The sequence below is a fragment of the Primulina tabacum genome, chromosome 10 (assembly GCF_025594145.1).
Source record: "Primulina tabacum isolate GXHZ01 chromosome 10, ASM2559414v2, whole genome shotgun sequence".
Classification (NCBI taxonomy): domain Eukaryota; kingdom Viridiplantae; phylum Streptophyta; class Magnoliopsida; order Lamiales; family Gesneriaceae; genus Primulina; species Primulina tabacum.
In genome coordinates this window covers 8,528,478-8,555,184 of record NC_134559.1, presented here as the reverse complement: position 1 = coordinate 8,555,184, position 26,707 = coordinate 8,528,478, and the positions used below count along the sequence as shown (strand labels likewise).

General features: G+C 34.8%; 3 protein-coding genes across 3 annotated transcripts; 1 reads left to right on the top strand and 2 right to left on the bottom strand.

Annotated features, from left to right (window-relative positions):
• Positions 1-1,237: 1,237 nt before the first annotated feature.
• LOC142504889 (uncharacterized) lies at positions 1,238-7,179 on the bottom strand. The gene is made up of 5 exons (XM_075617734.1): positions 5,181-7,179; positions 4,762-5,010; positions 3,722-4,020; positions 3,145-3,604; positions 1,238-1,335 (listed from the first exon to the last, which is right to left on the bottom strand). The coding sequence occupies exons 1-5, from the start codon at positions 7,177-7,179 to the stop codon at positions 1,238-1,240; spliced, it is 3,105 nt and encodes a 1,034-aa protein (XP_075473849.1).
• Positions 7,180-8,101: 922 nt separating this feature from the next.
• Positions 8,102-9,463, top strand: LOC142505466 (uncharacterized). Its single transcript, XM_075618448.1, has 2 exons — positions 8,102-8,625; positions 8,780-9,463. Exons 1-2 carry the CDS (start codon positions 8,224-8,226, stop codon positions 9,392-9,394), a joined length of 1,017 nt encoding a protein of 338 aa, XP_075474563.1. The 5' UTR covers positions 8,102-8,223; the 3' UTR covers positions 9,395-9,463.
• Positions 9,464-13,297: 3,834 nt separating this feature from the next.
• LOC142505476 (uncharacterized) lies at positions 13,298-16,936 on the bottom strand. The gene is made up of 6 exons (XM_075618460.1): positions 16,124-16,936; positions 15,515-16,000; positions 15,294-15,443; positions 15,038-15,145; positions 14,433-14,869; positions 13,298-14,274 (listed from the first exon to the last, which is right to left on the bottom strand). Exons 1-6 carry the CDS (start codon positions 16,527-16,529, stop codon positions 13,660-13,662), a joined length of 2,202 nt encoding a protein of 733 aa, XP_075474575.1. The 5' UTR covers positions 16,530-16,936; the 3' UTR covers positions 13,298-13,659.
• Positions 16,937-26,707: the final 9,771 nt, after the last annotated feature.

The following is a 26,707-nucleotide window of genomic DNA, read 5'->3' as shown; positions in this document are numbered from 1 at the left end:
CTTCAACTTCCTCAATATCCTGAGTGTTGTAGAATGCATTGATCACAGAAGGTGAGAACTTGTAGATACGATCACGAACAAACACTCTCCCATACTTCACCGATTCCTCATCTCCAACACTGCCCAGGAGATTGCAGTAGAATTCTAACACTACACGGCGACAGTAGGGCATTAACATCAATATTTTTCTCCTCAATCAGCTCTCTCTGAACAAACAGCGGCCATAATGCCAAGGCATCCTCAGAATAAAATTTGGGGGAAAAAGACTTACTTAAATCATAGTCAGCTGAGTCAATGTGGCGCTCGGTGTTGTCAACATCCACCTCAACACCGGCAGCAGTAGCAGCAACATCATCAGAAGACTCACTAGCTTCAGAGCCAATATCCTCAGATTCAGCATCACCCTGTTCCTCAGATTCAAAGTCAGATACAGACGATGAAGAGGAAGAAGCTCCAGGTCGGTTTTGCTCAAACTCCTTCATCATTTCTGAATCAGGTTCATCATCCTTAGAAATTTGTTTCTTGGTAGCCTTTTCTTTCTTAAGGTGAGCGAGAAACTCGGCCAGAGATTGTTCATCTTCTAAAGGCTCATCAGGAACTCTTTCTTCTGCAACATTTTGAGTATCTGTGATGGGGTTTTGTTTTTGAATACCAGAAGTAGAACCAGGTTCCTTTGCAGCAACAGTTGGTTTGGGGCGAGCCACCAACTCAAAATCATCATCATTGGAGTCGTCCCCAGATGAGAAATCAGGGTCCAGAAGATTTGAGGAGGTAGATGCCCGTGGTTTCTTGGTTGGAACAAAGTCAGGATCGAACCCTGCTTGTCTCTTTGACCTTCGGCGCATAGGAGCAGTGGGAAAAGCTTTATTCAAGACTTCAAAGTCCGGTGGATTCTCGACATTGATCTCATTCCCAGGTTCACCAGGAGCGATCATTTCCAGCGGAGTTGGTTCTTCTGACACGCCCACAATTTCCATCCCCTCAACATTGGTTTCGGTTGTGGGTGTTGTGTCAGGTGATTTTCCACCCATGCTCGCAGCCATTTCACTCCTAATGTCGTGAGGATCGAAGCCAGTCATCTGCGCAATCAAGAACAAAAGAAGTAGATCGGTTCGAAGGACACAGAAAATCGCGAAGAACAGAGATATTTTAAGCAAAAACAATGAATAGTGAGGGCAGGAGAAATTTCAGAATGTGAGGGAAAATACTAAACAGTAAAGTTATTCTTCGTCCATTCCTAATTATTTAAGCACAACTCTCCAACGGTAACATTCTGTTGAGCCGCAACTTCAGCACCTTTCAACTCAATTTTTACTCTCACCCAACGGTAACTTTCTGAAACAGTGCCATCATTATTTCAAGAAATCAGGCAGGATAAAACACCACGTCGAATTAACCCCACAAACAGTTAGAAATCAAGAAATTTCAAAATTAAGTCGATTAGGGTTTTCTTCGTATTTCATGAATTAAAAACTGATAGCCCACTGGTCATGATGAATTCACATAACAGCAGTATGAATGACTTAAATTTATTCCTAAAGTATGATCAAAAATGAAATGCACACGCATGTGATCAAACTGTGATCAGTCTGTACTTAGGTGTTGGCAACACCTCTTGGCAACACTCACAAGTTGGACTCAAACTTTCTTGAACATTTTTAATTCAGACATGGTAGCTCCCACTCTAGAAGAACGGTCTTCATAGGACTCCTCTAGGTAGCTTTTTTCATCTGTATTTTGAATTAGAAGTGGTAGCTCCCACACTAGAAGAACAGTCTTCATTGGACTCCTCTAGGTAGCTTTTTTCATTTTCTTCTAAACAACAATTTTTTTTCTTTTCTATTTTTCACCTTATTGCTCAAGAATTTTCTAGTCATTTTCTACATTGGACAAGATCATGTGGTACACGAACATCCTCACAGCTTAATGACTTAGATTCAGCACACTCCATACTTTAGAAAATTTTGATAGAAAGTTTGATTCACAACTGAGAGCACACCATTCAGTATCTTTCACTTGTACAGGCTTCACACAAAACAGGATGTATGCAATATGTCTAGCATCCTAAAAATAAAATGCACATGCATGCTGAGTGTTGTCCACAGGTGTTGTAACACCGAGGACAACATCCGTGAGTGATCATTGTGCACACAAGCTGAGAGACTTCCTAAGATTGGAAAATCTCTCAAAATCCAATGGTTTTGTAAAAATACCAGCCAGTTGGTTCTCAGTTCTAACAAATTCCATTCGAATTGTACCCTTATCAACCAAATCTCGAATAAAATGATGTCTAATGTCTATGTGTTTCGTTCGAGAGTGTTGTACTGGATTTTTTGAAATATCAATTGCACTTGAATTGTCACAGTATACAATTACGGTGTCACTGTTGAAACCATAGTCTTTAATCATTTGATTCATCCACAAAAGTTGTGAACAACAGCTAGCAGCTGCAACATATTCAGATTCAGCAGTGGACAGAGATACACAATTTTGCTTTTTACTATACCATGACACCAAATTGTTACCTAGATAAAAACATCCTCCAGTGGTACTCTTCCTATCATCTAGATTTTCAGCCCAGTCAGCATCACTAAACCCCACTTTTTTTAATGTTTGTTTCTTTGGTGTACCACAAACCTAAGTTAACTGTCCCGGCTATATATCTCAAAATTCTTTTGACAGCTTTTAAATGAGTGACTTTAGGATCAGCCTGGTACCTGGCGCACAAACATACACTAAACATGATGTCGGGACGACTTGCACTTAAGTAAAGAAGACTGCCTATGATTCTGCGATACTGGGTGTTGTCAACACCTGCAGCAACATCGTCTTTGGACAATTTTTCAGTCAACCTCATTGGTGTTTTCATGTGTTTAGTGTTCTCGGTAGAAAATTTCTTCACCAAATTCTTGGCATACTTGGATTGACACAGAAAGATACCATCATGCATTTGTTTAATTTGCAATCCAAGAAAGAAACTTAATTCTCCTACCATGCTCATTTCAAATGTGGTAGACATGCATTTAACAAATTCATCAACATGCTTTTGAGAAGAAGCACCAAAAATGATGTCATCCACATAAATTTGACACACAAGAATATCATGCTTCGATTTTTGAATAAAAAGGGTTTTATCAACCTCACCTCGTTTGAAGCCTAAGTCAAGCAGATATTCAGTAAGCCTACCATACCATGCTCGTGGAGCTTGTTTAAGTCCATAAAGTGCCTTCTTCAACTTGTAGACATGGTTCGGGTGGTTTGGATCTTCGAACCCTTTAGGTTGGCTTACATAAGCTTCTTCATTCAAAATGCCGTTCAAAAAGGCACTTTTCACATCCATTTGATATAATTTTAGGTCCATGTGACAAGCGATAGCAAGTAAAAGTCGGACTGACTCAATCCGGGCAACAGGGGCAAATGTCTCATCAAAATCAATTCCTTCAATTTGAGTATACCCTTGAGCAACTAACCTAGATTTATTTCTCACAACAATCCCAGATTCATCAGTTTTGTTTTTAAAAATCCATTTGGTTCCAATAACATTCACATTATCAGGTCTGGGAACCAAATCCCACACATCATTCCTAACAAATTGTTCAAGTTCCTCATGCATCGCATCAACCCAAAATTCATCTTTTAAGGCTTCATTTATATTTTTGGGTTCAATGAACGAAACAAAACAAGAATGGCTTACTTGAGAGTATACGGAATTCATGCATACTAGACCCATCATTTTCCGATAATCTACCTTCTCCTTTCTTCTAGTTTGCATTCCTCCAAATGCTTCTCCAATGATCTGAGATGATGGATGATTTTTCTGAATCTTACTGGGAATATCAATCCCTTCATTGGTTACAACATCATCATTTTCAGTATATTCTCCTGGTTCATCATTTGATTCTGCCAGTGCAGGTATTGTCTCAGGTGTTACAACACCGGGTGCAACATCTGTGTTAGGCAGTGTCTCACTTATGTTCAGTAGCCCATCAATATCGTCCTCGATTGTTTTTCCCGTTAGATCTGCAAGATCGTCAAAAACAACGTTAATAGATTTCATAGTCGTTCTTGTTCTGAGATTATACACGCGATATGCACGACTATTGGATGAATAACCAAGAAATAAACACTTGTCACTTTTAGAGTCAAACTTTGCAAGATGGTCTCGGTCATTCAAAACATAACATACACACCCAAAAACATGAAAGTACTTCAGGTTTGGCCTCTTTCCCATGATGATTTCATAGGATGTCATAGTAGAACCACTCCTTAAGTACACACGGTTTGAAATATGACATGCTGTGTTTAAGGCCTCGGCCCAAAATCGTTTTGAAATATTCTTTGAACTCAACATGACCCTAGCCATTTCTTGCAGTGTCCTATTCTTCCTTTCGGCTATTCCATTTTGTTGAGGAGTCTTAGGGGCCGAAAATTCATGAGTTATCCCTCTCTTTTCACAGAATGATATAAAGTGTGAGTTTTCAAATTCTTTACCATGATCGGTCCTTATCTTACCAACCCTCAAATCATGTAGATTAGTAATCTTAGCATGTAATTTCTTAAAAACAGCAAATGTGTCGGATTTTTCTCTAAGAAAACTTAGCCATGTAAAGCAAGAGAAATCATCCACACAAACACATGAATACTTCTTACCTCCAAGGCTTTCCACTTCCATTGGACCCATAAGATCCATGTGCAAGAGTTCAAGACACCGTGTTGTTCCAAAGTGTTGCAACACTTGATGGGGAACACGTGTTTGCTTACCCTTTTGACATGCACCACAAACATAAGGAATTCCAGAGGATAAATTAGGCATACCTCTCACAGCATCGTACTTACCAAGGTTCTTTAATGTCTTGAAGTTTGCATGACCCAATTTTTGATGCCACAAGTTTAGTTCACTTACTTTTGAATGATTGCACACAGGGTCCTCTCCAAGTTGATAACAATTGTCAGCCGACCTTGTACTTGTCAAAATACATGTATCAGTATTATCAAAAACTTCACAATTGTCTTTATCAAACTTAACATGTAAACCATCATCACAAAGTTGACTTATGCTTATTAAGTTTGAGTTAAGTCCTTCGACATAAAGCACATTGTGTAGACTAGGCAGTCCATCAACATTCAAGGTCCATTTGCCAGCTATTCTTCCTTTAGCACCTCCACCATATATCACAGACCATTCCTTAGTTCAACATAGTCAGTCAAATAGTCTTTAGAACCTGTCATGTGGCGTGAACAGCCACTGTCAAAGTACCATATTCCTGCAATGTTAGTTTTTAACGAAGTATAAATAACAGAACATTGAATATTAGCCTTTGTCACCCAAACCCTTTTTACCGATGGTTTCCTATTGGCAGTGTTACGCCGGATGTTGTACAACACCTGTGGCAACACCTGTTCAGATTCCCATCTTTTGTAGTCATCTCTCAGTTTAAAACAATAGGGTTTGATATGACCAGGTCTAAGGCAATAGTGGCAGATAAAGTGGCGTTTTCTGGACTTGGACTTCTTTGTAGATATTTGCCTCTTTGATGAAACACCTTTTTCAGTGTATGTAGCATTCGAGATTTCAGCACTTCCTTTGACAAAGACAGTTGGTTTTCTTTCAGTGTTGGAAGACTCTCCTATTTCAAATTGGTGATTCGTATAACCAAGTCCAGCTTTGTCATTCTTTCCAATCATCAAGAGTGAATCAAGTTTGGATGAACTTGAATTAAGCTTCGCAAGAATTTGAGTTGCTTCTTCAAGCTCTTCCTTGACTTTGCATAATTCCAGATCTTTCTTACTTAAGATTACTTCAAGTCGTGATACTTGTGACTTCAGCTCAGTGTTCTCTTTGGAGAGAATTGCATTCACTTTATTTCTTTTGATCCAGTCTTCATACAATTCTTCATACATTGTCTGCACACTTTCCAGAGTGACTTCATCATCATCTACTTCTTGGTTTTCAGACTGACTTGATTCACCAAGGGTTGTAGAATTAAGACACACTGAATTTGAAGAGATGTTGCGACCAGGTATTGCAACACCTGTGGCAACACCCAAAGGATTGATTTGCATTGAACGCTTCTCCTTGATCACAGCAGACAACGATGTGTGTTTTTCAGATTCATTTGATCCTTGATCATCATCAGACTCTTCATCACTCAAAGTGACAGCCATGCCTTTGTTTCTCCGAAGTCGATTGGCACACTCATTGGCATAGTGTCCAAATCCAGAACACTCTCTGCATTGTACTGAGTCCAAATTTCTGACATTTGATTGGATTTGCAATTCAGTTTTTGGTCGAAATTGTCCTTTCATAGGAGTAAACTTTTGAGCTTTTGCAGAAGTGGTGATATTGGGCAACACAGATTTTTGTCCAATTTTCTTCTTCTCTCTCATTTTCTTCAAGTAATCACCGAATTTTTTAGTAATTAGAGAGATAGAATCTTCACCTAAATCAGATTCATTCACTTCTTTAGATATTTGAAGGATTTCATCATAAGAGTCGGTTGAAACTTCAAGGGCTATTGTCTTCCCTTTATCCTTCTTTTGTAAATCAAGATTCATCTCAAAAGTTCTGAGGGAACTCATTAATTCATCCAGGTTGATTGTTGAAGTGTCTTTAGATTCTTCAATTGCACAAACTTTGACATTAAATTTCTTAGGTAGAGATCTTAAAACTTTGTTCACCAATCTTTCATTGGACATGGGATCTCCAAGACTGTGAGCTTCATTAGAAAGTTGTCTCAACCGGCTATCATACTCAAGAATAGACTCCTTGTCCTCCATTCTCAGGCTTTCAAATTTTGATGCCACCATCCTTAGCCTAGTTTTACGCACACTCTCGGATCCTTCACAATGTTTCTGAAGTATATCCCAAGCTTCTTTGGCACAAACACAATTGGTGATTAAATTAAACATCCTTGTGTCAACAGACGAGAATATAGCATTGAGAGCCTTGGAATTAAAATTTGACGTTTGCACTTCATCGATTGTCCATGTACTTTCAGGTTTGAGCCGAGTGTCTCCATCAGCATCCTCAATCTTTGGTGGACTCCAACCATCAAGTACACGCTGCCAAGCTCTTTCTTCAATTGATTTAATAAAAACCCTCATCTTTACTTTCCATAATGCATAGTTTGATCCATCCAATACGGGAGGTCTAAAAACAGTGTTTGTTGATGCTTCCATGATCCTTTTCCACCTGGAAAACAAAACAAAACAGGATCTCACTTAGTAGCGTCAAGTGGAAGCTCTGATACCAATTGAAAGTTCCGTTTCCACAGGGTGAATGTGACGAGGGTGAGTGTTGTGTGTATCAGAATGTAGGTGTTGTGCGTAGGTGTTGTAACACCCACGACAACATGCAGCGGAAATTATAGTTTAACACATTAACACACAATTGGAATGACAATAATACGAGATACGAGAGATAAATTATGCACAAGTATAAAATACTTGTGCGGTGCCTCAGGGCAAAATAATTCACTAGAAAAACTTGTAAGTTTACAAAAACCAATACTAGTGAAAGAATAAAACAACTCCCTTATTAAGGCGAGTAACAAATTTCATCCTAAACCTCTAACAAACCGTATAACCAAAATACATAGGATGCATCAACTGAGAAGTGAAAAAGTCTTCAAAAATCAGCGCACTAATCAAAACAGTGATTAGGTGTTGTCTTCAGATGTAGTCAGCACTTCACAGCAACACTTTATCAACGACGCGAGATTGCTTCAATCAGAAAATATTTTCTTCGTACAAATGCATCTCAGTCTCTCCGAAAGTTTTTTTGCTCTATATCGTCCCCCTCTCTTTTGTTTCTTCTCCTTTGAGTCCTATTTAACATAGAAAAAACAATTTCATTAGGAAACAAACTATTTTTAAAACAAGGATAATATCTTAAAGATATTGTGATATCATATCTTAAAGATATTAAGAGTCATATCAAATATAGTCTTATATCACATATTGAATTTATACGAGATCATATCATCAATTTCGAGATTATCCTCATGTCTAGAAAGGCAAAATATTAAAGTTAAAAAAAAAAAATATATCAAGGAATAAAATTCCTTTCACATATATGTTGAGATGAGCTATCGAAGCTACTCTACTCCTTGTCATCATTACAAGTTAAAATATGCGATGCATATATTTGTTTATCTTCTTACTTCTGGCTATTAATATATACACACAGTTCCTGAAGTGAAGAGCATCAAGAAAAAGAAAGTAATGCACCGACAGACACTTGAACTCGTCAAATGCTTGTGCAGGGCACTGGAATCTTTGCCTTCTAGTGATGCTTCACCTGTCTATCAAAGTGCCATGCTTAAGGCTGCAGAGGAAGGCATACACGAGGTTGTGGAGGTGATCATAGAGATGTTTCCGAATACCATTTATGCTGAAGAATCAAAAACTGAATGTACCATTTTTCACATAGCAGCAAGAGAACGCGTTGAAAATATTTTCAATCTCATTTATCATATGAATGAACGAAAACAATATTTTTACGACATGACGGACTCTTCGGGTAACAACTTTATGCACATATGCGGAGAACTAGCGCCTCCTCATAAACTCAATCTAGTTTCTGGTGCAGCTTTACAGATGCAGCGTGAGTTACAATGGTCTAAGGTACTCGACATCTTGCATAACATTCTTATTAATTATATGCATGTCCACCACTAGCAATTATAATTAATTTGGCGAATCACTTCGGCAATTCTAGCTTGTTTGTTTAACTGAGCACATTTTTGTGGTGATAATTTCATCAACGTGCACCGTACAGGAAATGGAAAATTTTGTCAACCCTTCTCGTAGGACATGGTTTAACAATGACCGCAAGACTCCTCAAATGCTGTTTTCCGAAAAGCACCAAGAGTTAAAATCTCAAGGAGAGAAATGGATGAAAGACACTGCCACCTCATGTACCATTGCCGCTGCATTGATTGCTACAGTCGTATTTGCTGCAGCCTTCACAGTTCCAGGAGGACTTCATGGTGACACCGGAGTACCGATTTTCGTAAGAAAAAATTTATTCGTTTTATTTGCTATCTCAGACTCTGTTTCCTTGTTCACATCCACCACTTCACTGCTCATGTTTCTATCGATCCTGACTTCCCGTTATGCTGAACAAGACTTTCTTTACCTTCTACCTACGAGATTATGCATCGGCCTGCTTACCCTCTTCACTTCAATCACGTTCATGATGGTCGCCTTCAGTGCAGCTATATATATCACATTGAAGGAGAAATCTAATTTGTTTCTTGTACCAATGACCGTATTGGCCTGTCTTCCAGTCACATCCTTTGCATTATTGCAATTCCCACTTCTCATCGATGTGATGTATTCCACCTATGGACCTGGCATTTTCGGCAAAAAGAGTGATCGAACATTGTATTAAAACAAAGCAAAGCAAGGGCTTTCCACTTCAGTTAGATACCAAAGATATTTGTTGTGTGTGTGTGTGCGCGAGTGTTTATATATATATATATATATATATTATATATATATAACCAATATGAGGGATGTATCAACTTTAATAAAGATTTGACAATGTAATGCAGTGACATGTTTGGAATTTTATCGATAATAACATAAACTAGAGAGTTAGGAAATCCATGTTTATACAGCTGAAAATGTGTATTTACATCAAAGATAAGAGATTTATGAACACGAGTCTCAAGAGCCAAGCAATCCGCGACCTAATTATAGATATGCGTGATGTAGCATGGAATTCGATATAAATTGTTTTCCGTATTTATGTTGTAAAAATGCCTATAACTTGTTACACACTAGAAATTTTGGCTCGTCTCACTCCTCCTCGTTTTGACTTATATATTGGTAGGGGTAAGTCAAAACCTTCGTAATGATCTAATGTTGCTTTTATTAAAAAAAAAAAAACAAAGCAAAACAAAAACAAAGCCTACGAAACAATTTTTTCAAGAGGGCTACATGTTACTTTTTAACAAAATACAATACAATAACTATTACTTACAACATGTAATAAGACATTCGAGTCACAGAGCCAAACGAGGATTAGCAAGACAATTGTTTCTATAGATTTGAAATGCATCTATAGATTTATGCATTTCCATATACTATATATTTTGAACCACCCGATTTTATTTAACTAGTAGCAAAGATAATGAAGTTAAGTATACTATGAATATTGATCCTAAATTTGCAAATAAATGTAGACACGTAAATTTTTCACAAATTATTCAATAACAAATACTATTTTACAACTTATCTATCATTTTAAACAACCACGGTTTAGTTTTTTCCATCATTTTCTTGTATGATTTTCGAATCTTTCAGTATCTTTTTCATCTTTTTATTTTATTTTTTATGCTTCTTTCTTTGATTAAATTCAGCAATCATATCATCATATCTAATTTTCATGTTTTTTTTTCGTCGTCAGATTTGATTTTGATTAATCCTTTGATGTTTGCATGTTTTTTCCTATGATCTTCTTATTTTGTTTATTTGAGTCATCCATGCTTCGGGTTTAACTCCTTATTATTTTTCTTGTTTTTTTAAGTCTCACTCGATTTCTCCACATATTATGTTATATCTATTTTGCATTAGGAACATAATTAAGTGTACAAATTAATTGATATATTTACTTGATATAAAAATTAGGAGAAAAAACGTTAAAATTCAAGAGCAGATAATATATTAAAAAAACTCTCTCGAGATAAGAGATGTAGATAGATTTTTATTAGGGAGGCAAAAAAATTCAAAATATTTCACCATCGTAAAAGTCAAAAATATAACTGTATTTTCTTACTTTAGAAAAATTAATGGGACACCTCCTAATCTATAGGTACAAATCTTAATATTTCAAAAGTTACTAATTTTTTTTTAGATTTAAGTTATAAAATCATAAAAATATGAAAAAATATGCATATATTCACATAATTTTAAAACTAATTTAGAATATATATACATACACAAAATATATGTAATCATTAAAAAATAAAATATACTAAAAAAATATTTTGAATAATATCAAATATTACAAAAACAATTAAGCTATTGTCACTATATTTTTAATTAATTTTGTTGCATTTATAAGTTTATATAATAGATAAAATTATCTTAAGAGATATAACAACACTTTTAAAGTAGTAAATAATGTCAAATATTACAAAAAATATTAAGAATTGATAGAGAAAATCAACGAGAGATTTCAAAATTTTCAATTATAATTTAGAATTTATGATTCAGGGTTTTTAAAATATAAAATTTAAATTAAATAATTTATTTTGCTTACCGAAATATTTTGTCAATGAAGTTTTCTTGAATAATTTTCATCAATTATTTGACTTAATGTATTTAAGAAAAATTTCAAATTTAAACATGATTATTTAGTTAAATTAATGTAATATTAATTGAGTCATAATAGAAATAAAAATATGTAAAAAAGAGGAAAAATTGTTTCTTATGTATATAATTTCATCATGTACAATTATAAATTAATTAATATGTTGAAAAAAACAAACAAGACAAAATTATATAATATATATATATATATATATATATATATATATATCAATAATTAAATAAAAATATCATAGTTATTGTGAAATAACCATTAATGTGTATTACCAATGACACATTATGATTTAAATTTATCTATATATATAATATTTTCAACTATGTTAAATAAAAACAATAAGCACAAAAATACCACAAACATGAAAAAAATATATATAAGAAAAAAAATAGTGTCACAAAAACAAAATGACATTTGCACATATAAAATAGGAATATAAACAAATAATAATCAATGAATATTAATTATCAAATATTAATTAGAGCATGTGAAATGTTTTAAACTTTTGAAAGAAAACAATTGAGTAAATTAGATACATTTTCAAATTTTAATTAGAGCACATGGAATGTCTTAAACTCATGAAAGAAACCCATTTCGGTAAATTAGACAGAGGCTTACATCCATACATGATATCAGATTGTAGGACCGAGCGTTTACTGCTTTATCAAAATCTATAGCTAGTAGTAATGGTGCAACTCAAATCTTTTAAACCGCACAGCAGCTCAAGCACCACGGTTCGATCAATCTACCAAGCAGGAACAATTATTGCACCCAACAATCTTCCTCTCAATAATTGTACTCCTTGCAACCAATGGGAATCGAATACATGACCTTGGCTCTGATACCAATTGTAGGACCGAGCGCTTACCGCTTTACCAAAAGCTATAGCTAGTAGTAATGGTGCAACTCAAATCTTTTAAACTCAAACACCACGGTTCGATTACTCTACCAAACAGGAACAATTATTGCATCCAACACAGATTTTCCACCTCGCGCAATGAGATGTACAAATAGCAAAACCACAATTAAAAAATAATTCATTAAAAAATAATATGAGGAAATTATTGCCAAACTGCAATCACGGAATAATTCAATTAATATTTTATGTTAAAAAATATTCTTACAAATAATCTTTAACATATTTCAATATTTACATCATGTATGATGCTTCTTAATTCATATTTAAAAATCAACTTGTTTTAAAAATGGTGTATTTATATGTAAAAATAAAAGAAAAGATAAGATAGAAACATTAAATATTCATTAACGACCATGAAGAAATCCACTAATTTATTAACCAATTTCAGTAACAAAAAAAAAATCATTGATAAATTGATGAATTCAATAAACATTAATGTTCAAAAGTCATTTAATATGGATAATGAATTACAAAAGAACATATTTAAAAAAAAAAACTATTGATTGAATTTACTAACTTAAATGAACAAAGATATATATTAGAAAATCACAATTAGAAGTCATGTATTTATTTATATGTATGTTAGATATTAATTTTGACCCGACACAAAATTTTTAGCTTCTATCTCTGTGTTTGTCATATCACATTGAAGCTAAAATACAATTCACCCTAATATAGGTATCATTTGCAAAATTTGGGCTCATAGAAGAATACAATAAGCAACAATATTCCAACAAGAATAGATTATTTTGGAACGTATTAGTTTTCCTTCGTCATCACACTAATCGGATTGACATTTGTCTCTCAATAGTACATAAACTTCAGAAGCCGATCTATTTTATTGATTCAAATTATGCGGAGGCATTCAAGTTATATTCAGAAAACAATGATTTTGGTCTGAACAATTTAGAACAATGGTGGTTTTCTATGCTATCATGATATGTTAATATTATATATATCTCACCACATCAAGATCAAAACATAAGAAGAATCGATATTCAACGTAAATTTCAACTCGGGGAAAATTGATATTAAAAAAAATTGGGTGATTAAAATTAATTTATAATATATGGAAAAATATAAATCTATAGATACATTTCAACTCTTTAGAAACAATTGTCTTGCCAATCCTCATTTGGCTCCGAAACCCAATTAATGGTTCACGAATCCACTGATCACAAGTGTATGTATTTCCCAACTCCCTAGTTTACGTATTACTGATAAAATTTCAAATATGTTATTGCAATACATAATCAAAATCTTAAATCTATCAAAAGTCGATACATCCCTCACATTGATTAAAATCAGGCTGCGTAAAATATATTCAATAGCAAAAACACACACACACAACATATATCTTTGCTATCAAACTGAAGTGGAAAGCCCTTGCTTTGCTTTGTTTCTTGTTTTAATACAATGTTCGATCACTCTTTTTTCCGAAAATGCCGGGTCCATAGGTGCAATACATCACATCGATGAGAAGTGGGAATTGCAATAATGCAAAGGATGTGACTGGAAGACAAGCCAATACGGTCATTGGTACAAGAAACAAATTAGATTTCTCCTTCAATGTGATATATATAGCTGCACTGAAGGCGACCATCATGAACGTGATTGAAGTGAAGAGGGTAAGCAGGCCGATGCATAATCTCTTAGGTAAAAGGTAAAGAAAGTCTTGTTCGGCATAACGGGAAGTCAGGATCGATAGAAACATGAGCAGTGAAGTGGTGGATGTGAACAAGGAAACAGAGTCTGAGATAGCAAATAAAACGAATAAATTTTTTCTTACGAAAATCGGTACTCCGGTGTCACCATGAAGTCCTCCTGGAACTGTGAAGGCTGCAGCAAATACGACTGTAGCAATCAATGCAGCGGCAATGGTACATGAGGTGGCAGTGTCTTTCATCCATTTCTCTCCTTGAGATTTTAACTCTTGGTGCTTTTCGGAAAACAGCATTTGAGGAGTCTTGCGGTCATTGTTAAACCATGTCCTACGAGAAGGGTTGACAAAATTTTCCATTTCCTGTACGGTGCACGTTGATGAAATTATCACCACAAAAATGTGCTCAGGTAAACAAACAAGCTAGAATTGCCGAAGTGATCCGCCTAATTAATCATAATTGCTAGTGGTGGACATGCATATAATTAATTAAGAAGAATGTTATGCAAGATGTCGAGTACCTTAGACCATTGTAACTCACGCTGCATCTGTAAAGCTGCACCAGAAACTAGATTGAGTTTATGAGGAGGTGCTAGTTCTCCGCATATGTGCATAAAGTTGTTACCCGAAGAGTCCGTCATGTCGTAAAAATATTGTTTTCGTTCATTCATATGATAAATGAGATTGAAAATATTTTCAACGCGTTCTCTTGCTGCTATGTGAAAAATGGAACATTCAGTTTTTGATTCTTCAGCATAAATGGCATTCGGAAACATCTCTATGATCACCTCCACAACCTCGTGTATGCCTTTCCGTGCAGCCTTAACTATGGCACTTTCATAGATAGGTGAAGCATCACTGCAAGACAGAGATTGGAGTGCGGTGCACAAACATTTGACGAGTTCAAGTGTCTGTCGGTGCATTACTTTCTTTTTCTTGACGCTCTTCACTTCAGGAACTGTGTATATATTAATAGCCAAAAGTAAGAAGATAAACAAATATATATATATGCATCGTATATTTTAACTTGTAATGATGACAAGGAGTAGAGTAGCTTCGATAGCTAAAAAAAAACTATCAAATGAGCCAAGTAAAAATTTTTATCTGAAAATGAAATTATACTTACCCACAAAAGAAATTATGTTGAACCAATCGAACTTCTTTGTCACTTGATCCATATCAGACCTTGGGCCAGTTGTGATCCTTGTATTTTTCAATGATGTCAAAGGAACACCTTCAATGTATATATATGTATGTGATGAAATATCTTATAGGAGTTGGAAATCATAATCCCACACTTTGTCAATCATTAAAAAAATGTAGCCTAATGATCTCTGATTATCAAAGCAATTAAAAGATTTTCTCTAAGAAAGATCACTTACAAGAGTAGATCCAATTTTGCCACCAATTGAAACTCTTTCCGCTCGGAAACACAGATTTCATTCCGGCTATCACTTGCAACGCATAATCATCGTCGTCGTCGCTTAACGTAGCTAATTCTGGGTATTTCTGCACCAAATATAAAGCCACATCTGCCCAAAGAAAAATATATCATCTTTAAATTTCACAATTATCAATCAATAAATTAATATTTCCTACTAACCAATAAACTCAGAAGCTATGGCAATTGTCAACAGCGAAGCCCCCAACTTTCCCACAAATGGGCTATTCTGCACTTCTTTCTTGGAGACGGATATGAGATACATAAGCGTATCTTTTTGGCTATTCCTCGCTGCTAAATGAATCGGTAACATATTATTGTTATTTGTAATATATAGCAAGTCGATTTTTTTGTTCACCAATAGTATCGCAGCTTCCTTGTTTCCAGCCAAAGCGGCTGTGTGTAGAGCAGTGTTCCCCGAACTAGCTTTCGAGAGAATTGCTTCGTTTGGCATCGGGTATTCTAACAACTTTCTCAGGAAATCATTTGATTTTCCAGTCTCCACCGCTACGTGCAGAGCTGTCTCCGAGGAATCATTGATGATGGCCGTGATTGCATCTTCGTCTTTGTCCAAGAACTCCTTGCCTTCCTTCCAATCACCTCTTAATATTGCTCTATGCAATGGCAAGTACCGGTGAAAATCCGTACCTGCATATTTCTTAAAATTACAAGCCTTGTACCAGAAAAAATACATTCGAATTCGTCAATTAACCTTTTCTTTTTCTTTTTTTCTTTTATCAGTTTTAGTTACTGAGTTCTCATTTCATTTACCATCTTCCTCATCCGAACTAGAACTGCTCGTTTGAATTTCATTATCATCTGATTTGAAAAGTTTTTCCAATTCCAACCAAACTTCCCTGGAACTGTCCAATCCCACCACTGCATCAAGCACCTCGGTCCCAGTAATGGAACCCAGAATCCATCCTGTGATAAGCAGGTCGGTTCTTCTCCAGAGTTTCTGCTCATCCATGGATTCTTTAGGAGCCGGGATCTGGCCGTCAACGAAGCCCAGCAAATCTTGGCTCTCGAACAGACAGATCATCTGTTTTTTCCATATCTTGTAATCTTTAGCGCTTCTTTTCTTTTTGTCTTCGTCAAGACATAGCTTGACTGATATGAAATTCGCAGCATTAACAGTTGATGGCCATGGATAGTTTGCTAATTTTGGGGAAGACATTGTAACGATGCTGAGTTTTAGTCAAATGATGTGAAAGATTTGATGCACTTATTTTCTTGCTCATAATTGTTTTTTTATTTAAAAGAAGAAAAGTGTTTCCGACACTATCACTTTTTATTTACAAATGATTCACATGGTTTGCATGTTATAAATACAATCCAATTATTTAGTGGCAGTGACCCATTTGTGTTGGCTTCAACTATGATGAAAAAAGCTGAATAAAAACTTACTCAACAAAAGAATTCAGGGTTCAAAGAAACAGAAGTTATTAACCCCCCCAACCCCCCCCGGGGGACTTCAACTATGCAGAAGAAGAAGTTGTCACAGATAAATGCATGGCTGAATTTAATGGCCACAAAAAAACTAGACTATCTCTCACAGAGAAGAGAGGAGAAAGTTGGGCTGCTAAGAGAAGGTAGGCGGCTTCACAATAAATAATAATAGTAATAATATAAAAAAAATAGTTTTGTGGGGACTAAATTATTTATCATCAACTACCATTAAAATAAAATATAAATATTTCGACAATTATTTTACTTAATTGCACTTGGACAAGTCCTGCGAGACTTCAAAATTAGTTTTATCAGAATGTGAAAAGTATGTTATAATTTGTTTATAACTATTAAAATCTTACTAAAAAAATTAGTTTCCTCCATAGTTTATTTCCAATCAATCTATTAATATTAATTATTCGGTTCACATTTATATATTCGGTATTAATTAATTATTAGAAACATAGATAGCTTTGGACAACCCGTAACCTACCTCCACGGCACGTGCCCCGCACCTAATCGACTGCATTTAATTTTATTTTTCTCGACCATATGAAATACTATCGAGTAAAATATGAAAGATACAGATTTTTGAAATATTAATATATATGATTTTTTTATTTTAAAGATATTAGATATATATATATATATATAATAACTTCACTGGATAATTTTTCGGACTAACATAATAACATGCAAACTATGTTAGTCAAGTAAATCATATTGAACACGCTTCATGTGACTTTCTTGTCCAAAAATGGACAACCATTTAATATACATTTTTTTTGTCTTTTTTTTTTGTACGTGTTGCCTATCTTCCTTTAAGAGATTGTTCTAAAAGATTTTTTCAGTGCCCGAGGAGGAAGAGAAACAAAAATGTAATTTACGATGTGTAAGTTGGGATCGAGTGATACAAGATTTCCCTCTAGCTCTATTTTTTTTCTCAGTTCTAGTTGTCACATTTGTTACGTTAACTGTTATATTTTGTACATTGAATATGTTGTTTCCGACTGAGGTGTGACCATTTGTTATGTTAAGTCTCTTAATTTTCTCAGGCATTATATGAATTGTATTTTTACATAGATTTTATTTGTAACGCTTCATGCGTTTATTACAACAATAGAACGATCATTTTCAGTAAAAAAATTTCCGTCTACGTCCCTCTATATGTATAACCAGCTGAGATTTTAAAATTCCTAACAAAATAAAATAATTATTAATCTATAAGGCAATCTTTTGCATGAGGGACAAGGTGTGATTGTGGGATGATTTATTGTTTTAATAATTGTTTGGTTAGTTTTTTAAGAAACCTATTCTATCAACCATGTCCATGGTTATGTGGTATTGAAAGTTGGAAAAATTAACTCATCTACCCTCGTGGCATTAACCATCGACGTATATACTCATTTTAATATGAAAGATTTCATAAACAACCTTTGTCCCAAACCCACCAAATAAACCATAATATCGGTCAATTAGAGTCTCATAATTCTAAGCCAAATATATTTTACGCATAATGTGAAATAATTTTTAATTTATCTCATGGACAAAAATCATATCAAATATGACATATTATTATTGTATGTTATATTTTTTAACTTTAAATTTTTTTATCACACATTAAATAATCATTCTTTAATTCGAATCAAGTGTCTCGTTTGATTATAACAAAATTGTTTAATCAAAATTTATATTTAAGTTTTTTGTTATCTCAAACTAAATTGATCTAACCCAAGCTTATATTAATGCAAGACTACAAGTACGATGATCAACGTATGATGTTACAAGCTAAATCGAATAGACAGATCGAGTTGATCAAATATTTCGATCTATTATAGTTTCTTCATCACTCACAATAAATGGTGAGTGGTATGATCGTCATTAAGTAAGTGAGGACCGTTCGAGCACAAACTTACATGATTTTCGAAAAATTCATGCCATACATAATATATTTTGTACCATATATCATAAACATGTATAACGTAAGCATACCTTGGTCTAGGCACTGAGAATCCTTTACTTTTCATGGTTTACTGGTATCAGTCTCTAATTTTTACTCATCTAAAGGGACAAGGTCATACAACGATTACAATCCCACCGTGTAAAGGCCATAAACATATCCAATTTGATATTTTTACCCATATCCAATTTAATCATTATACTACCAAACAAAAGATAATTATATTACAAGAAAGATAGAAGAAGAATTGCGATCGACCGAAACTTAAAAAAAAAAACAAATCATATACAAATTATTTTTAAACAAGCCCACTTACCTTACTATTGCTTGAAGAATTGGAAACCACATAATAATCATATGCAAACGATACTTCGAAAACACAACAACACTTCAACTGTAAAATAGTCTCCTTGCAGGATTCGTTTTGACTTATTGAAATGTTGGATCGGGCTTAAACTTTCACAATAAGTTAAAAGTACGTCAACTAAATTATGAACTTTGGAGATCGGGTTCGAAGACATTTTGACTTTTTATGGATGAAAAACCATAGATATATTGTTCTCACCTAGAATTTGAGCAGTTATTTCGCGAAGACTATATACGAAAACTAACAATTGGATTTGCTGAATTTTGGATATGTTATTTAAAACATATGAAAGCATGTTCTGAACTATGAATATTCGATTATGAACATTTTACTGATGGAAATAATTTTCCGAACGTGGACAGAACTTTGATAAGCACTTGGGAGAGGATTTTCGAAAATACGGATAACACTTTCTCGAAAATTTGAGTGTAATATGAGATGTAAATTTCGAATGGGAAGTTTTCTTAATTGTATAGGGGTGACTGCTATCCAGATCATTTTTGAATCTAGGATAATCATCTTATCTATCTCCTTGGATCGGATTTTTGAAAATATCTTCTTGTTAGGCATGGAATTCGAATTTCATGTCTAGTTTCATGCATATATCTCCTTATCGTGTATACTTTTATGGATCATCTTGGTATATGTAATTTTAAAATACATGTATATATTTCATTATCTCATATCATAAATATTTATCTTGTATTTTATTTCCCAATTCGAAATAATATAACCAAATTTCAAAATACACATATACATAATTGTATATATATCGAATATCTCTTTATTTAAATTTTTTTATCTTGATCTATTTATATATCCTAAAAATCGAAATATAAGGATATTATCATCTTAAATTTCGAACTCATTGGGTACTTGTGAGGCCCAGGGGCCGAAGAGGGCGGGGGGGTGATCGCCGGTGCCATAAGTTGCACGGACAATGAGCGGCTCCTGGCAGGCTTCTAGGTGGAGGGAACATGAATGAACCGATCCCACACCGGAATGAGAGGGATTCCGAGACTGTTCAATGTAATGGACTGTACAGTTGAAGAGGGCTTAAAAGATTTGATTTGTACTGCTCATATCACGAAGGTGCATCTTCTTTTCGGTAGCTCATCACATAAAAACTCTAAAGTTAAGCGTGCTTGACTTGGGGCAATTTTGGGATGGGTGACCTCCTGAGAAGTTTCCCAGGGTGCGTGTGAGTGAGGACATAAGCACGCTGGAAAGACTCGTCTTGATACAGTGAGGACATTCGTCAAATCTGGGGCGTTTCAGTTGGTATCAGAGCCGACCTCTCTTAGTACGGTGTGGTTCGGGGACGAACCAAGCGGAAGCTGGTGGGCATGTGAGGCCCGGGGCCGAAGAGGGCGGGGGGTGATCGCCGGTGCCATCAGTTGCACGGACAATGAGCAGCTCCTGGCAGGCTTCTAGGTGGAGGGAACATGAATGAACCGATCCCACACCGGAATGAGAGGGATTCCGAGACTGTTCAATGTAATGGACTGTACAGTTGAAGAGGGCTTAAAAGATTTGATTTGTACTACTCATATCACGAAGGTGCATCTTCTTTTCGGTAGCTCATCACATAAAAACTCTAAAGTTAAGCGTGCTTGACTTGGGACAATTTTGGGATGGGTGACCTCCTGGAAAGTTTTCCAGGGTGCGTGTGAGTGAGGACATAAGCACGCTGGAAAGACTCGTCTTGATACAGTGAGGACAGTCGTCAAATCTGGGGCGTTACAGTACTTGTACACAAAGTTTTATTTATCTCACACAACTTTAGATATTCTTGATAATATTTAAATAAAAAATCTTTTGATATCCTAGTACAATTTTTTTAGTACAAAAATAATACAGGGTTTGGAAATTGCTGGTTTTACATCTTTCCCTCTTTATGTGAAGTTTCGTCCTCGGAACTTAGGTTGACTTGGTCTTTTAAGAGATAAGGATATTGCTCGTGCATTTTCTATTCTAATTTCCTAGTAGCTTCTTTTTCAGTATGATTAGACCATCGTCTAAAATTAATAAATCATATCCCTGTGATTCTTATCAGACATCTTCATAAGTAAAGTGTTAAGTTACTCATACTTTGAATTATACTCGTAATTCCATATTTTCTTATTATTACTTCTATTGCAATATCCAATTATACTCGTAAAGAAATTCAAATACATGAAAATTAAGTTTTCTAGTTTTAAATTTCAGTTGTAATTGGCTTCCGCATTCCATATGATTTCTTTGTAAAGACATCTTACGCACTCTTTTGATTAAGCATGTAAAAATAATTATTTGTTATGAAATAGACTGATAATGACTATTTGTTACGAGGTTTAATTTATTGTTTCTAATATATATTGTTAAACAATGTTGGATGTCAAAACGCTTTGGTCTTAAGCCGTGACAGAGAATTCCAAATTTGAAAGTACATTTGTGTACATATCTTGATACATATGTAGGAAGAAATTATATGAAACTATGCAATTTTATAGAGCAGCATTAAGAAATGATTGTAAGGAAGTTAAGTTTTTGGACAAAGATAAAGAGGCTATCACAGGAGTTCCTCAAAAAGGGTTCTACAAGTAGCCGTGGAGATTGGAAAATCGAATTATTTTGTAAAAATGTTGTTAAGAGTACCCGATGCCAAATGAAGCGTTGATCTCACAAACTGGTGTGGGAATGCTCTACACGTTGCTGCGATGGCCAGAAACAAGGAAGCTGCGATGATGTTGGTGAACAAGATGGCCGGCTTGCTAAATATCGACTCTAGTGTAATGCTGATTCAGCATTGACACGAAGTTGACGTATCCAGTGTTACATTAGCATTCCCATGATATAAAGATTAAAAGTATCAAAATGAAAAGATACGAGACTAAGACTGAAATTCGAGAACGAAAATATGAAAATCGCCAGAAAAAAAAACCTACGAATTAAAATTACAATTTTCGCCATTTAATTGGTTGTCGGTTAATTAAGAAAATAATAAATATGATGTAGCTTGTGGCAGATGTGGCGTTGCATTTGGTGAAAGTTTCGAATTTATTTATTTATTATTATTATTATTATTTTTACAATGGAATCATTAGGCGGCATGCATGCATGTTTTAGATAGTTAATTGATTTTAAAATTCTCACTGGTTAAAGACTGAGAAAAATTTAAACTTTAATAATTAAGCACTCATTGGCCAAAACACTCATAAGCAACGACATAATGTAGCACACGCTTTTTGACCAAAAAATAAGAAAGTGAGTTTATTTAAGCACAATATGACGAAAGCATAGAAATTTTTTAGTATTTTTAAATTTTTTGGAAAATAGATATGTTTGATAAGGAAATGTAAAAAATATTATAATATTTTTATTATATAAAACATATAAAAATTTGTTAGATTGTCTAACGGGTCAATTTTGATTATAGAGAATGCAGTTCGTTTTCCAGATTAATTGTCATACGTCTTTGTGAATATGAGTGAACAGTGTTGGGATATCAAGAAATACTTGAGGTAACATTCCATTTGAACATCACAAGTAATATCAACAATTGAATAAGATGGACAACAATATTTATAGTGGTTCACCTTAAAATTGGGGTATGTTCACTCGAAACCTATTAATGAGTCCACTTTTTTATTAATAACAAAGCAGAAAAGAGAATGAGAATACAAAGTATTTCATTCAGAATACTCTAATTTTAACACTAACTTTCTATCCAATAATCTTATTCCTTCAAAAGATAAACACTCCTTAAAAAATCTCACATTAAATCATCTATTTTACTTCTACACTTGTGATGGTAGATGATATGATTTTGTGTTTTTGATGTGATTTTGAAATTAAAAATGAATGGGTATTTATAGATGAAGTTTAGGGAAGAAAACAAAAAATAAAATGTCATTGCTTACATAATCAAAATAACTATTTTTTACTAACTCAAACCATGTATTAATTATTTGTCAAAGTATGTTGTTGAATTTCATAGTGGTGGCTTGAATATTAGCATTTCTCCCCCTCAGGGCACATTTTGTGAATTCGACCAGACCTGCAATAGCTCTGCAGTATTCTAACTTTCAGGTTGGCAATGTCTTGGTCATCATATCAGATCCATTTTCATATGTGTGAATCTTCTCGAACTTTAACAATTTCTTCTCCCATAAATCTCGCATCCAATGATAGCGAATATCATTATGCTTTGATCTTGAATGCATTGAATGATTCTTTCCAAGATGAATTGCACTCTGACTGTTACAGAACAATTTGTATTAATGTTGAAACTTTTCAAGTTCGCAATCTTGATTTTGATGTTAACAAAACTTGTTATTTTGTGATACTGATAAACTATCTTAGTGAGCATATAGCTAAAACTGAAATAATCAGTTTACGAAGCCACAACTGAAGATGTTAGAGATGCCAACTGATTGAACCAATTGATCGCTGAAACTGAATCAGTCAAACTGATTTATTAACAAGCAGTTCAGCTGACTGACCTGCTGATAGGTGATTCAGCAGGTGAACCTCAGAAGCCTGGCCAGCCGATGATGTGTCCAACTAACGAAGAGCCCAGCTGACTAGTTCAACTGAAGGAGGGAAATCAATTCAACTGACGAGTCAACTGATTTCACCAGCCCAACTGAAGATCAGTCCAGCTGACCAGTCCGAAGCATCAGTCAGAATCTTTCAGTTGCAGATCAAGACAAGCTTATTTAGTGGATTCCAGCTGTGCGAGAAGGTACAGAGCCCTTGTCCAGTCAAAGGACAATAATGGATGTTGCATCAGAGCATTAAAGACAAACGCTCCAGACGAGCAGTCGAGAAATCGAGACACAAAGTCCAATGAGCCAATTCAAAATGTAACAGATACAATAAACGAGTCTCAATGTACGTCCAAAGCTTTGAGCCTATATATAGAAGATCAGTGAAGACTCAAAACAACAAGATAAAAGAATAAGAGAAGAGAGTGTGGAAAAACAAAGAGCATGATTATCAGCACATCAGTTTTCAAGAAGCAATCAGCCCAGAGGGATACCATCGTTATATCAGCTTAGAACAGAAGCTAATTTCCTCAGTGTGTGAGAACTTCCTTTGTTCAGTTCTCACACGCGCACACACTCCACCACCACCCAAACATACAGTCTTGCACAAAGACGTTAAACTTGTTTATGTAGTCTTTGATACATAGACGTTAAAAAAGTGTTGGCTGGAAGGTGCTGCCTTCAGTCGTATCTAGGAGTTCAGTTTAGGCAGTGTGTAAGTCCTAGCTGAGTGGGTTTGTACAAGTATTTGTATAAATCAAAGTCTTCTAGTGGATCTTACCTGTGGAGGTAGAAGGGGTGACGTAGCAGCGGTTGAAGTCTCCGAACATCCATAAACATATTTTGTGTATTTAACTTATTAACAGTTGTTTTTAAACTGTTTGGATCAGTTAGAGTATCCGTCAGTTCAGTTTTCACCATAACTGAACTGATGAATGCAAAAACTAATCTAGTCTCTTTTAGTTATTCAGTTTACATGAGATAAAATATTTTCTAACATAACAGTTTTCTTTACGAATGATTACTTCGAGTATTTTCCGCTTGGTCTCAAAACCAAACTTAATTTAATTCATCGGTTTTAATATTCTTAGAACACGAGCTATTGCAGCTCATTGGAGAATTTAGTGTTTGGAGCATCTTTGAAGGTGCTAGCACACGATCCTTCAATTAATTTTGCACAAAACCTAATTTCCCTAAAAACCTTTTCATTCATAACAACTTTTTGCATGATTAAGTTGCTGCAATGAACTCTGCTTCAGTTGTTGACAATTATTTGACTGCCATTACACAGCTCCCCTTTCAAATGTAATCAGGTATCCTAATTTTGACTTTCACCTGGTACATGTTGAACCTCTGGAGTACCTTCTCAATATACTTCTCAATGTGACAACCAGGTCTTCTTGTCATATCTGTCTCAATGGATTTCCATGCTAATAATTCTTTTTCCTAGCCTTAAGTCCATAAAAAAAAGTTTTTCTTATTTGCTTTTTTAGGACTTTGATTTTAGAAGCATATTTTCCAAAAATCAACATGTCATCAACATAGAGCAGAAGGACCATCAAATCATCATCAGAGATATTCCTGACAAACACACAATGGTCTGCAGTGGTTATCTTGAATCCATGTTGAGTTATTATAGATTCAAACTTTTGTACCACTGTCTTGGTCTTGCTTGAGACCGTCAAAACTCTTCTTTAATATGTACACGAAGTCCTCTTTCCCATTCTCTGCAAAACCCTTTGGTTGCTCCATGTAGATTTCTTCCTTAAAATCCCTATGAAAGAATGCGGTCTTGACATCCATTTGTTCCACCTCCAGATCAAACTCAATTGCTAACCCTAGCACACTCCGGATGGATGTCATCTTCATCACATGTAAATATATTTCGTCAAAGTTGACCCCATGTTTTTGTCTGAAACTTTTGACGAAAATTCTAGGTTGAATCATGTTTAACTAATGTGCTCTTCGTGCTTCAACTTAAAAACTCATTTATTATTTAAAGCTCTCTTGCCATTCAGCAACTTCACCAGCTCAAATGTCTCATTCTCATGCAAGGATTGTATTTCATCTTGCATGGCCTCCATCTATTTATCATTGTGTTCACTATTAATAGATTCGTCGAAGCACTCTGATTCTCTCCCGTCAGTTAACAGGATATATTCATTTGAAGAATATCTGGTTGAGGGTCACACTTCTCTTCCAGAACATGTGGTCATTGTACCAAGACAACGTTCTGCTTGTGGTTCACTGTGAACATGGATCTCATCATCATCCCCATAATCATTCTGCAATTTTTCATCTTCATTTGGTTGTGGATTTATCGTAGAAGTCCACCATTACAGATCTTGTTCAGATCCATAATTCTCATTTCATGTAGTCTCCAAAACTTCATTTTCCTAAAATACTACATCAGACTTTTTATAGGCTTTTTGAGATCTGTATTGTAAAACTTTTAACCAAGTTGATCATCACCATTGCCTATATATATGCACTTCCTGATTTTGTCATCCAACTTATGTCTTTCATCATTTGGTATATGAACATAAGCAACACAGTCAAATACCCACAAATGATTATAGGAAACTTCTTTGACTTGCCACAACTGCTCCGAGACATCATAATTGAGAGGAACAAGAGGTGACTGATTCAATATATATAGGGTAGCAACCACGGCCTCACCCCAAAAAACCTTAGTCGACTTTGCATGTGAGAGCATGCATCTGACTACTTCTACCAAAGTTCTATCAATCATTTCAGTTAATTCGTTGAGTTGTGGTGTCGTTTGATATCTGATTTCATTTCTTTTGCATATCTCTCAAATGATCCAATGTATTCTTCTCCATTATATGTTTGAATATATTTGAGTTTTATGTATGTCTCTCATTCAACCAAATTTAGAAAATTGTTGAATGTTTCCGCATCTTGGTCTTTGGTTTGAGTGTCCACGCTCAAATTTTCCTAGAATGATTGTTGATAAAAGTTACTCACTACCTCGCACCTCCGAGCAAAAATTTCATCGGTCCAGATAGATCTGAGTGCACCAGATCTGG